This window comes from Diabrotica undecimpunctata, chromosome 1 (genome assembly GCF_040954645.1).
Source record: "Diabrotica undecimpunctata isolate CICGRU chromosome 1, icDiaUnde3, whole genome shotgun sequence".
In the NCBI taxonomy this organism is placed as follows: Eukaryota; Metazoa; Arthropoda; class Insecta; order Coleoptera; family Chrysomelidae; genus Diabrotica; species Diabrotica undecimpunctata.
This window is the reverse complement of record NC_092803.1, coordinates 132,099,977-132,114,514: the sequence shown is the minus strand read 5'-3', so window position 1 is coordinate 132,114,514 and position 14,538 is coordinate 132,099,977. Positions and strand designations below refer to the sequence as shown.

Genomic DNA, 14,538 nt, shown 5'->3' with positions numbered 1-14,538 from the left:
TTGGTAACACTTATTTTACAGTTGCGGTGTTGACACTTTAGTTTTGTTTTTATTATTTACTATTAATTAAACTATGTTGTTTTTAAACAAGTGGCTCAAATTGTTTTTAACAAGATTATTTTTTAGCTCTTGTTTTGTTTCTATTTATTTACATTAAATATTAATTTATTTTGTTGTATACTGTTGTTGTACACTTTTGCAATAATTATGTGACCTATTTGATTTAAAATGGATTCAGGAATTTTTTATACTTTGGCAACTATGTCAACTTCGATCTCTGACGTAGATAATGACGTGCAACAGTTTGTAAATTAGATGGACTGTACATAGCTTTGAGGATGGCTTTGTAAGACGAAAGCGCTTAGTTAGGAATTAAAATTTTGACACACTTCAAAAATACTTTTCTTTTCCATTCTTTTATTTATATTATTATTTTTCCAGGTTTGGGATTGACGCTTGAAGAGGTCCCTCATTTTGGTGATTTTGAAGAACTGAAGAAAATTTTTACCAAAAAATTTGCAGAAAAAACCAGAGATGAATGGTGCCAAATATTTGACTCCACTGACGCTTGTGTAGCGCCTGTTTTAACTTTAGAGGAAGCACCAACACATCCGCACAATATCGAACAGAAAACTTTCACCAAGACTGAAGATTTCTACAGCCCAAATCCTCATCCTAAACTTAGTAGAACACCAGGAGAATCGCATTCTACCAAGCCATTACCAAGAACTGGAGAACATACTAAACAAGTTTTACGCAATTTAGGGTATTCACTTGAATCTATAGATGATTTGGAAGCTGAAGGGGTTATTCAATGTCACAAAAATTCCAAACTGTAAAGTTAACAAATTTTCTTTTCAGTTAGTTTAGGTTACGTTAGATAGGTGCAGGGTTCCAGAATTATGGAATGGATATCATAAGTGAAGGTATACAATAAGCCAATAGGGTGCCGGCTGGTTTATATTAAACTGCTCCCAGAAAAAAAATCAGATATCATGCAAGCGTTCCATTCATTTATCATGCATTGTATGATATAAACATCTTCAATTTCTAATTCTATCAACGCAGAATCAGTGTATAACAGTCACGTTTGACGTTTGAACTGAATGCATCGCGCTAAAATTTAATATATATGGCTAAAAAAGGTTCTACAACTAAGACTTTCTACAACTAATATTTTTTTTGGGATCACAGCGCCTTAATCGGCGAAGGATGTTATTTGTTAGACCACCAGATGTCAGTAGGTATTGGAATAGCTGAAAATAAAGAAAATGTTGCGAATACATGTAAAGGGCTGTATTAAGCTAGAATTAGTTTTAACCAGTTTGCAATACGGGTAACACCGAAGGTAAAGAAGTAGAGGAAGATCTCATGTAATATATAGCAAGTAATATACCAAATAATTGTAAGAATAAAGGAAGACCATAGGTAGACTTTGAGAAATATTTTGTAAGATAGTTTTGAATTGGACCAGAGAGTTTTAATTGTATATGTGTCGTTCATGAGGTTTTAAAACGGGCTTTCAAACTAGGAATTACTTGTTATATGTTCCCGCTACTCAAGTAGACACATTGGGCACCATAGAATTACAAGGTTAATGAATATCGATATATACAAGAATATGAATAAAATAGGTCGATTTTTATTGTAAAGGGGACATCGATGTAGATATCTGTCATTTGCCAATACTCTCCTGTCCAGTACCACAAACCGTTAATTTTAAATAGGCAATATTTCATGTAATGCACATCATTAGATAGGTATTTCGCTGAACTATTCAGATATCCATGATTTTTATCCATATTAACTTTTTTCTTTTTGAAAAAGTATCAATTAAAAATATTACACCTCTTGAAACTAAACGTATTGCCTGTGTTTTGTCAGTGTTAATCACAATTTTTTCCGTCACGTCAAAAACTACATTACAAACTACGAAACGAAATTTACAGCATTAATAGAAAACTTGTGTTGTAGATAAAAACAAATAAAAAAATGATCAAAAAAATATATATAAAAAGATTACGGAATGTAGCCCTTTAAAACACTAACACTGCACGACACTGGGTACATAAAATGTTGAAGAAAAATATAAAAAGATAACAGGCACGACACTGGGTACATAAAATGTTGAAGAAAAATATAAAAAGATAACAGGCTTTTTTCTCCTGTACAGATCACCATCTTTTGAAATATTCAGCAGTTATTTGCTATAAAAATTATAAAAAAAAACATACTTTCCCAATAAAAACCAAAGCATGTTTCTCAGCAATCAAAAAAAAAACTTGTTTCCCTTGCCATACTTCGGCAAGCAAACTAAGAAGAAATCTTTACTTAACTGTTAATGCACTAAACTGAAAATTGTTTTACTTCCACATCACAACAATGTAAAGTTTTATTATGTTATACCGGGTATTTAAAAAGTTATAACCAATATTACCTAAAAATCGTATCAAGTTTAACTCCCTGTATAATTAAAAAGGAGTATAGGAACATTGATCTATTGCAACCACAGTTTTTTAATAATTGTTAAAAATTATAAAACATATTCGTTTTCATAATATTCGTTAAATCAAATACAGCGTAAGTCAAAATGCAAGTACATTATTTTCTTGGTATATTTAAATAGAACACCCTGTATTTTATATCACTATCGAAAAGGATTAATATCGTACTTCAAATTTTATGACCTTTTACCTGAACCTTTATTTTACCTGAACTCTCCAGCTTAATACTTGTCCAATGATGTGCCACACATGATTAGATCCTTACTTAAAATTAACTTATTGCTGATTCTGAAAGGGAGAGGGTTGACAAATGACAGATGTCTATATCGTTAAAAGATGACATCTTTTGTCAAATAGCAGGGTGGACTCTTGAGTGGCCAACCCTTTATGAACCGTACAAGTATGGACAACAAATGACTGAACAAGTATGGACACCTAAATTAGAATCTCCCGTGTAAACCTTCAAAAAAAAACTGAATGTAGCACTTCGGAAGTGACCTACAGTTAATTTTATTCGTTATTTAATAACAATGTTATTATTTGTTTTATTTTATTTTATTTTTATTTGTGTAATTTTATTTTATTAAGAAACAGACATGGGACTGCGTTTACTGCTCCACGTAGTGTATGGTCGCTCGATCTGTCGCTTCATTGCGTTTCTGTCGTTTTATATCTCTGCGCGATCCACCGTACCGCTCAATGCATTCAGTCCGAAACCGGCAATAAGAAAGCTATGCTTCCAAAAATGCGTGTATCGAAGAGGTAACCAAAAAACTTTGCAGTGCAAATATAACACAAGATGTGCAGACCTCAGATGAGGTGGTTCTATTCAGAAACAGGATGGAACAAAATGGATAACAGCACTAGATCGGGACCAGGGAACGGATAAGAGGAGACTTTTTCCAAAAATGGATAGAATATAGCACTATATATATATATATATATATATATATATATATATATATATATATATATATATATATATATATATATATAATAAACCAGAAGTATTTGCTGACAACGTAACGAAGTTGTCAGCAAACATAAAATATATAAAATATAATTGCTGCAAACCCAATATTTAACGTTTTCTTATATATATATATATATTCAGGGTCCCTCGCTCAACCGTTTCCATCTCTCTCTCTGTTGTCCCATTCTCCATCGTTTAGGCCTCTCTTACTCATGGCGTCGTCTACTTCGTTCCTCCAGGATCTTCGGGGTCGTCTTCTTTTCCTCCTTCCTATAGGGCTCCATTCGGTTATTCTCTTTATCCATCTGATGTTAGTATGTCTGTTTGTATTGATGTTCTTTGCTTTATTTTGTCATTATTTCTTCTATCCATTCTTGTTACTCTGCAGCATCTTCGCAGGCATTCCATCTCTGTTGCTAGTATCTTTTCTTCATATGTCATAATACTTCGCACTAATGTTTTATAAATCTGTGTTTTTGTCTTCATATTTAGGTGTCTATCCCACCATACTAAGTTAAGTTGTCGGATTGCTGTTTTTGTTTGTCCTAATCTTTGTGTAATTTCTTCCTCTGTTGTTGCCTTTTTCGTGATTATAAACCCCAAGTATTTGAATTTATCCTTTCCTTTGATTGTTACGTTGTCATCAATCTGTAGATCTTCTATATCTTCTTCACTTGTAGATAGGTAGCAAGGCAAAATCGGGGAGGATCAGGCAGGCTTCACGGCAGGAAGATCATGCATAGACCACATATACACACTGGAACAACTGTTAGAAAAGAAAAAAGCAAAAAATAGAGATATATATTTGGCATTTGTGGACCTGAGAAAAGCGTATGACTCTGTACCAAGGTCAGATCTATGGGAGGCAATGTACAAATTAGAAATACAGACGGAACTCATAGAAGCTACAAAAGCTCTGTATAAAGAAAATAAAGTGTCCATTAAAATGGGAACAAGAATCATAGGAGACTTCACCACAACAAAAGGGCTCCTGCAGGGTTGTTCCACATCTCCAATTCTATTCAAAATATACTTGGAGAAAGCCTTGACTACATGGAAAAGAAAATGTGAAGGCATGGGAGTACCGACACGGAACGAATACCTATATACGTTAAGCTTTGCAGACGATCAAGTAGTGATTGCACAAGACCAAGACGACCTCAGCTACATGATGAAGAAACTACAAGAAGAATATACCAAGGCTGGCCTAGATATTAACCTCGCGAAAACAGAGTACCTATCTACAAGTGAAGAAGATAGGTAGGTAGGATATAGCACTATAAATATAGTAAAAAGGGTTGGAAGTATGCATAATGAATTGTTTAAATCTATTCTCATTCCTGTTAATTTAGTTAATTAATTGTTTATGAGTAATAAGAACTGATCCGTAGCTATCTAATCTTAAGGCTGATCATAACTAGCTTATAAAAACTAATTCCAGCTAGAGTGATCTGATGAGAAAGATAAGTTAATACCGTATTTCGATAAAATATGAAAAATATCTTTATAAAAAGAGTTAAAAATGATCTCACATGGAAATAGCTTATACATTTGGTTTGTGTAGAATCAAGAACTTTAAAAAAACATGCTGAAAGCTATTATTAACGTACCCTTTAAACTCGTGTAATATTGAAACAGAGAAATAGAAACGTACTTTTTTACTTACATTTTAAGAACTACCGTTCTTCCTATAATATATTATATTGAATATTTTTTTATGGAGATTTTTACGTGAAATTTGTAAAATCTTATCACAGAAAAATAGTTCAGTTTTGACTAATTCTTGTACTAAAAATATATACTTTTTCATTTTTGTAGTAAAAAATGGAGATTTATTAGGAAATATAAGTGCTTTTTACCAACTTCTTGGTATACATTTTTTATATTCTGTAAAGTTGGTTAATTTCTCAATACTTCTCAAACATACACAGGGTCTGATATTTTTTTATAAATGTTTACACTTGATATATGATATTTTTACAATAATTTCGTTGTTCATTGTTGATTAAATAAACATTTGTTACATTTGTTTTTATTTATTTCGTACTTACCGCAATATTTTGTCATTTTCAATCATATAGACCTTTTCTAATAAAAATAATAAGTAAATTCGTAGCAATATTTATGTATAAGTCCACAAACCATCATATAAAGAAAAAGTTGATTACACTGTATCTCCAAAGTTATTCACGACGCTTTTAGAACAAACTTGTAAGAAGGCAGATCTGAACGATCATGGTATCAACATAAATGGAGAGCTCAGTCATTTGAGATTTGCAGATGACATCATCCTTATAGCCGATTGTATGGATGATTCAATAATAATGTTTGAACAATTATATCACGTTTCCTTGGAGGTCGGACTAAAGATTAATATGAACAAGATGCAAATAATGTCTAATGTTTTTTTATTAAGAAAACTCACTTTATTTTACAAGCTTAGAAAACTATAAAATTGGAAAACAAAAAATAAATGATGCAATGCAAACAAACAAAAACAAATTATTCTCTGAAACTGTTATTATCCTGAAGTTTTTAATTTTAGGCAATCATCTTGAAAAAGCTAAGAATTATTAAACTACAAACTAAAAATATAGTCTATGTGTTTTTATGTAAAGAGTTTAAACAAACAGTTCGACTTCAGTTAGATAAGTTCAGATAAATTTATTAATTCAGCAATTTTCGGAACAAAATGTAATACAGTACATGATTTGTATAATTGTTCTGAAAATTGCTGAATTAATAAATTTATCTGAACTTATCCAACTAAACACCTCACGAAAATGAGACTGCCGGAGACAATTATAATTGCCAAATTAAAAAAAAAAAACTGAATATTCGTATTCGCGAATGTCGGTGGCATATACTCGCATTCGCGAATGTTCAAAAATTGACATTCGTTACATCACTAATAAGATTCGCGTGACTCAGAGGGGTATGGAGCGTCAGATGTTGGGTGCCTCTCTGAGACAGAATCCCAAACGAAGAAATACGTCATAGAACAAAAACAACAGACGCCATCGAAATAATCGTGTCGCTAAAATAAAATTGGGTAGGACGTGTGGCAGATTATCAGACAACCGATGGACAAAACGTATTAACGAATGGAGACCAAGACAAGAAGCACTACAGAGCAGAGGACGCCCACCAACCAGATGGACTGACGAACTGAAGCGTGTTAGTAGTAACTGGATGCAAGCCGCACAAGACAGAGACCGATGGAAAGAGCTGACGGAGGCCTGTGTCCAGCAGTGGACGCATATATGTTAATAATGATGTATTTTTTACTTTATATCCTCTTAAAAACGTACTATTAAATTTTATCGATATTGAATGCTACGAAATTAACGTAAAGATGAGGCTGAAACCGATTCTGAATTCAGACTGAAATGTTTGATTTTGATGATGGTGAATGGTCATGAATGTTTAACACTGTAGAAATTGAAAAATACCAAGAAAACTGTGGGACAACATGTTCTTTGTATTATATCTCAAAATCTTATATTATTAAATATAAAATTAGCATGCTGGTAATTACCAAACATATTATCGTAAAAATAATACAGTTTTCCCGGAAAGCTACCTAACAAACATCTGTCGGAGTCTGAAATATTAGGCCGCTCAAGAAAATGCAGCTTACTGGTAATCAACTTTTTCCTTGTATGATGGCTCATGGACTATATGGTCTGTTCCGAAAGTATATTACCTTTGTTCATGATTTTGTGCCAAAACGTTTTAACACCCTCTATGGAGTAGAAGCGTAATTTATATCTCTTTACGAATTTGCTGCATACCGCATTACAAACGGAAAGTGTCCATAATAGTTTGTCATAATCATGTTTTTGGTTACAAGTTGAGTGTTTGTTTTCATTGAATTGTACAGAAATATTCAAACGATGCAAATGTCCCTTGGAGATGAATTATGATTAAAAATAGTGACTTACGTTCTAGTCCACGTTTCAGCACAACACTGAAAAATATGGAACATTTGCGAATTGAAGATCATAATTGACTATGCGCTAAGTAGAAAGCGATCTTAAAATTGCGACAACTAGTATTTCGAGAATTCTAATCGAAAATTTTAACAAACATGTACGTAATTTCAGCCGTAAAGTTTAAGTTGCTCCCATAGAACGTACGATATCAGATTTTGTCATAATATTCGCATAACCGAAAATCAAATATCTTAGCAGCCTACTGAAAATAATCAGATACCCTCATTATCTGACAATAGAAAGTCACATCGTATCACCTATTCATTTTATCCCACAAATGTACACAAGAAACACCACATTCAGTGTTGGAAATTCAAATTAATTCCAACGTACTCATCGTGCTATTCATAACTTGATTCCCCACTCCTCGCCAACATTTACCATACATTTGTCTTTTTCTCAAAATCCAGAAACTTAGAATAACTGTCATTCTCTAAGTACTCATATTTCCCAAAAAGACGTGTTTTGTTGTAAAGATTGCATCTTTCCTTCTTTCTCTATTTTAATTATCTCACTCACGCACCCTTGACACATATTTTTTAGACTTTAAATAATGCCTTCGCTGTTTAAAATTCCTACATAGTCCAGTCGTCAGAGAGTTAACCCCTAAAAATCATACAAACAAGCTGAATTTTGCCGAGAATATTAATTTTAGGACACCAAAAACACCCCTTCGAAGGGGGTAAAAACACAAAAAAATCGATTTACCAAGAATCTGTACGACATAGAAAAAAATGTTTCAAATAAAACATGTAGCTGAGATAATTTTAAATAAAAATGTTTATTAGCACTTTTTGCGTATAATGAACCGTTCTCTCAGAAATAACGCTTGAAGCGACCGTCGATTTTGAATGTCAGTTACGCGCGCGAAATAAATGTTCAATCAAATCTGTATCAGCTCGACGGTAAAAATTCGATATCTTTTGATCCAAGTGTCCTATTGACAAAAATCAAGATGAGTTTTAAAGGTAAAGGGTGCTGCTTTCGTATGCCGTTTTTGTATTTTGCCGCGAATAAACTCAGTTTTTATAAAGGTGTTAAATAAATAAACGTGGCGCGATTTTTGCCATTTTTTAAGATTTTCGTGAGATCAATAAAATTTATCACTTTCCTTAGCCAGTCGTAGTAAAATTTCCATTTTTAGAGATCATGCTTTAAAACCTATGACATGAAATTTTAATTTTAAGTTGTGGCAACAAATATGAGGCATGTGAAATATGAATAAAAAACGCAGAAATTAATGTTTTACATTTCAAACAATCGCACTTCACGGGAATGCCTCCAAGTAGACGGTTTTGGGTGTAGTTTTTAGCAGAAGTTTGGTTCTTTTGAAAAACGTACTAGTCTTATTGAAAAAAAAAAGTTTTAAACGATTTAGATTGTTTGTTATGTGAAAATTTAAGCGTTTTTTAAGCATATTCCAAATGCGTCACATTTGTTACCAAAATTCAAAACTAAAATTTCATGCTATAGGTTTTGAAGTTTAAGTTCTAATATAGTAATCGAAACTTTATAGTGGCCAGTCAATAAAAGGGATATATTGTATTGATCTCAAGGGAATCATAAAAAATGGCAAAAATCGCGCCTTGTTTATTTATTTAACACTTTTATAAAATCTAATTTTACTTGTTGCAAAATACAAAATATCGATATAGATAAAGTAATAATAAACAATTTTGTTTAAAGTTATCTCAGCTATATTTTTTATTTGAAACATTTTTTTCTATGGCGTACAGATTCTTGGTAAATCGATTTTTTGCGTTTTTACCCCCCTGCAAGGGAAGTTTTAAAAGTGGTAAACTTTTTTGCATCTTTTTCGGGTCCCAAAATTAATATTCTCGGCAAAATTCATCTTGTTCGTATGATTTTTAGACGTTGAGTGGCATTTTCGTTTCTGACGACTGGAGTAACAGTGTTGTCACAAAAATACTTACCAAATATAGTAAGTTTTATGTGATAAGTATAGTAGATCCAAATAATCGGTATTGTGTGACGTAGTTGCCGGAAAATTAAAAAGTGACGTGTATGGTAGTGAGGGTGATGCCGAACATTGGAGGACCCAAATCCGAAAGGAGGAGGGTTTTACACGGTGTTGTACCGTCGATCGTCCTCTACGCGGCACCAGTCTGGAGCGAAGCGGTAGAGATAACGGCCTATAGGAGTCTCATGATACGAGTGGGCAGAACAAGTCTGTTGCGAGTGGCAGGCGCCTACAGGACTGTGTCTGCGGCAGCCTTACGGACCTTCACTGGATGTGCTCCGTTGCATGTCGGTGGAAAGAAAAGAACTTTATGAGAGAAGAGACCCAAACCTTACTGTGGCAGAGAGAAGACAGGAAAGGGAAAGGTCAGTTGAAAGATGGCAAGAAGAATGGAACAACACGGAAGATGTGGCACAGTGCACGAAAATGCTGATACCGAACATAAGAGATTGGGTGGACTGTGGCCACAGGCGAGTGGATTATTTCCTAACGTAGGTGCTCACAGGACACGGGTGTTTTAGGGCCTACCTCTATAGGATCGGGAAGGCTGATACAGATGAATGCCTATACTGTGGATACTCGGACACTGTGACACATACGATGTTAGATTGCAGCAGATGGATAGTGGAAAGGAACAGAATGGAGAGAGAGACAGGTATGAATTTTGTTACAGTGAGAGAAATGATTGAGAGCTATATCCCACACAGCTATATCCGTGCAGTGATCAAGAGAAAGGAAGAGGAAGAAAAACAGCTGGACCAACGCTAAAGGTAAGAGTGAATGATGCTGAAAGGTGAAGCTACAAAAGTGGGTCACACTGTATGAGTTAGAGAATGTGTGAGTCAGACTGTGGGGAAGCAGGAAATGCCCATCTGGGAATGATGCCGAACTAGGAGCGATGAGTGTCTTCTACGCGCTATTTGGAACGACACAAGGAGCCTCCTTGCTGATGAATAGAGTGTGGATGTGTATGAATGGAAAATGAATGAACAAAGGTAGTGCTTCGGAAGTGATGCCGGCCTTACAGCGGCCATTTCGCTTCCGGATCGCTGGATGACAGAGGACGGTCTGGTTTAGCAGGTAGGCGTTCGGCGTAGACTCGGCGACGAGAGGGCATTTTAAAGTACCTCGGTAACTATCGCCGGGAGTACGAAGAACGAATCCTGCACTAAAGTTAGTCAGGCGGCGTCCTGGACTGAGATGTCTTTTGAAGATTCCAGACCCCCCCTCTATAAAGACGAAAAAAAGGGTTCTTAATAACAATAAAATCAACTACAGTTCGTTACGAACTCTACTATTCTACTAATACCAATAATCAGAATTTTCTTATATTAGTATTATAATTACTATTTTAATGGTAATAAGCCACAATTGAAGGTTAAAATAAGTTTATTGACGTTTCAATCTCCACTTCGGAAATCGCTCTCAAAATACAAACATTAATACATGAAACAAATTTTTTTTTGTTGCTTAGTGAAAAATTCTTCTAATAATTTAATTGTATCCGACTCATTTATATTGACAATTCAGACAGGTATTATACATTTTAATGTAGACGACTTTAAAATGATATTGTCAATATTGCTGAGTTGCGCTCCTGGGACGACTTTATCGTAAGATAGGTCATTCGATTACATGAAATTAACTTTAGAATATCCGTCAGAAAAAATCATAGCATGTAATTTGTCTTTAAAAGACAACCACATGCCATGATGACAGTAAAATTCTCCTGTTAGTGATTTCATAGTAAATCATGAGGAAAAAAACCTCATAATACTATCCCGACATGGTAAGTATTTGGTGTTACATTTAGTTTACTCTCAATAAACACCAAATTTCGATTTTATATATTTGTTATTTAAAAAACATAAATGATGTATCCTCGATATGTTACTGACTTACTAATAGGGGTATATTCCTATTATTAACTTCCTCTTTTAATATGGATAACCAGATCCTTCTGCATTCTGCCAAGGAATTTGCGACACAATTGGTCTCATTAAGCATAGTTAGACCGGCTTCTTTGATTTTTCTCTTTTTACCATCTGTTTCCTTTAGGACTGTACTTAAATCATTCCATTGAACCCTATGTTCATTTTCCCATGCGTTTTTACATATTTCAGATCTATAAAATTCTCTATTTTTAATATAAAATTGATGTTCACTTATTCTAACATTTAGATAATGGCCTTGGTTTTTCACCTAAATAAAACTGATCGCATTCACAAGGTATTTTATAAATACAATCCTTTGTTCTTTCTTGTTCGTTGTTAGGTTTAGTTTTAGATAAAATAGATCTCGATGTGTCTGTTGTTTTGAATATTGTTAAAATTATTTGAATTTATTTCCTAACTTTTTAAGTTTTTCTGATAACTTCTTTCTGTATGGTATTGTTATCTTCCTCGTATTATTCCTTGTGTATGCTGTAGGATCTCGGTCCAAGTTGTTCCGTTGTATTCGGTCGATTGTTGAAAATTCCCTATTTATAAACGATAAAAGATAATCATTTTTTAATAAAACAGATGTTAACAAATGTTTTTCCTTTAAGAACGAATTTTCGTTAGAACAAGCAATTTTGGCTCTATCGTATAAGGATTTAATGATTCCCTCTTTAATATTGATATTGTGATTTCATTTGTAATTAAAATATCTGTTAATGTGTGTTGGTTTTCTATACACCTGACTCTCATATCCAGTATCGAGATTAAAACACCCAGGAAAGCTAGTGTGTTATTATATTCCTTTTTCGTGGTAAATTTTATTGTTTCTTCTTTATCGTTTATATCATTCAGGAATGTGTCCTGAACTCCCATCCATGAGGTCATATTGAGAATACATCATCTAGATTATGTCCACCATACTATGGGTTTTAAATTTTGTTTAGAAATAATATTTGTTTCAAAATCTTCCATAAATATATCGGCTAATAATGGAGATAAACTAGAGCCCATTGCTAAACTAAAATTGTGTTTATAGTATTCATTATTTAGTTGAAAATATGTATTATCAAGAAATAATGTCAATAACTCCATTATAGCTGATCTATTTAGTCTTGTTCTAGTTGGCAATGTATCATCACTCTCTAATTTTGTCTTGATTATATTCAGATTATAGTCTTATCTAATGGCACATTTGTAAATAAATTATTTATGTCAAAACTTACTAAAATATTATTTGAATTAAATTTAATACTTGATAATTTATTTAAAAAATGTTGTGTATTTTTATAAATGTGTTATTTTTGTTTGCAAACGGTTGTATATTTAATAAAAATTTTGACACTCCACTACAAGAATTCGTGGTACTACAAATAGGTCCAAATAAATAAAGAAATCTTCAGAACAATATTAGTATTATAGACTCCCCAGATTAAAATCATGCACGAATTAGCATTATAATTATTATATTGGAATATAATAGTGTCCTAAACTTTTTAAAAACATCTACACTAGTCCAAGATACTGAAGAGACACGAGTTCTGGGTGCGAAGCGGCAAAATTATAAAAAGTGCTTCATCTAATTTGCTGGTTACTTTTGTGCAGTGATGTAATTTATAACCTTTTCAAATGTACAATAAAAATTAAACAGAAAATGGACAATCGTTAATAGATATAAGGAAAGTGTAGGAACGTATTGCTGCAATGACAGATATATGTAGGTACCAGATATACAGGGTGTCACAAAAAGATTGATAGAAAAAGATAGAAGATAGAAGAAGAAAATATACCACGATTTTTAGGGATGAAAATAAGTCGATTTGGCCTAACTTACCTATATGCAAAAGTGGACCTAGAAAAAGTTACGGGGTGTTGAAGTTACAAAATAAAACCGAATTTTGTAGTATTGCTCCAAAACGGTTTAAAAACTTTTTTATGAAAATTTATATTGTGTCAGCATACCATGGATAATAAAACTTTCCCCCAACCCCAACTTTTTGTAGTATAATATTGGATTAAAACCGGGACGTCTGGAATGAAATACATATTTTACAAATTTTTTGTCTGTTAGTATTTGTTTATAAAATCAATATTTTAGAAGATACAGCCACGGTTTTAAATGCAATATTACATTTTAACAAATTAACAATTAATTTAACATCAAGTTTATTATTAACTTTGAATTAGAAATAGTAAATCCGTAAAATAGTTTCGTAGTAGCAATCTGATTCTCGAAGCGTGAACACGTACCGTCATTCAAAGCGCTAGAGAACTTCCTTATCGTAAAACTACCCAATTAACTAGTAATTATCTTATCAGCATCAAAAAATTGTTAAAGTGAAAAGTAACAAAAACTAAGTGATTAGTCAAACAACCAAAAGAAATATGTTCCCTTCGGGGAACTTATTAGGATTTGATAATAATGGCCAACCAATTTATCAACAAATGAATACTATACAGGATATCCCAACAATAAATAACCAGAACCAGTCAAACCAAACAGCAGTAAATCCGCAAGTACCATTTTTGTATTTTAATCAAACACCATCTAACCAGACAACAAATCAAATGTCATGCCTAAACCAAATACCTATTCCAACCCAAATAGCTATACCAAACCAAGTACAATTTCCTAGTCAATCAACTGCACAAAATATTCATAACACTCAAAACCCTATTCAGTCCCAATACACAACAGTATCCACAAACCCTCAATGCTCACTCTCATCATCACAAAACATCAATAACTACACGGATAGCGTTAGCGACGTAGAACTTAACGAAACAGAAAACGAAAATAAACATCCTTGGCAAGAAGTTGGCAATAAGAGAAAAAGGGTGAAAAGACAAAAAACTTCAGAAATTCCCAACCAAATCCAAACACAAAACAGATTTGATTCCCTCTCAAAAGAAAATCTAGATGAACAAACAGACAATTTATTAAATACACCAAACACAAATATAACCAAAAAAGATCCCTCACCGCCACCAATCTATATTTATGGAGTTACTGACTATAGTGCTATGATAGCAAACCTTTCAACTGCAACTGCGGCCGAAACCTATTACACCATTTCCCTGAATACCTGAAATACACAGCGACATTACCCCCAGTTTTGATCTACATTCGGACCACAGTCCCATCTTG

General features: G+C 33.2%; 1 protein-coding gene across 1 annotated transcript in view; it reads left to right on the top strand.

Annotated features, from left to right (window-relative positions):
- The window catches only part of Amacr (Alpha-methylacyl-CoA racemase), a 32,097-nt gene extending 26,698 nt beyond the window's left edge, over positions 1-5,399 (top strand). Inside the window, exon 5 of the mRNA XM_072519746.1 lies at positions 442-5,399. Within this exon, the coding sequence (XP_072375847.1) occupies positions 442-839 (398 nt within the window). The 3' untranslated portion in view covers positions 840-5,399. The remainder of the gene's footprint in view (positions 1-441) is intronic.
- The last annotated feature ends 9,139 nt before the right edge of the window (positions 5,400-14,538 follow it).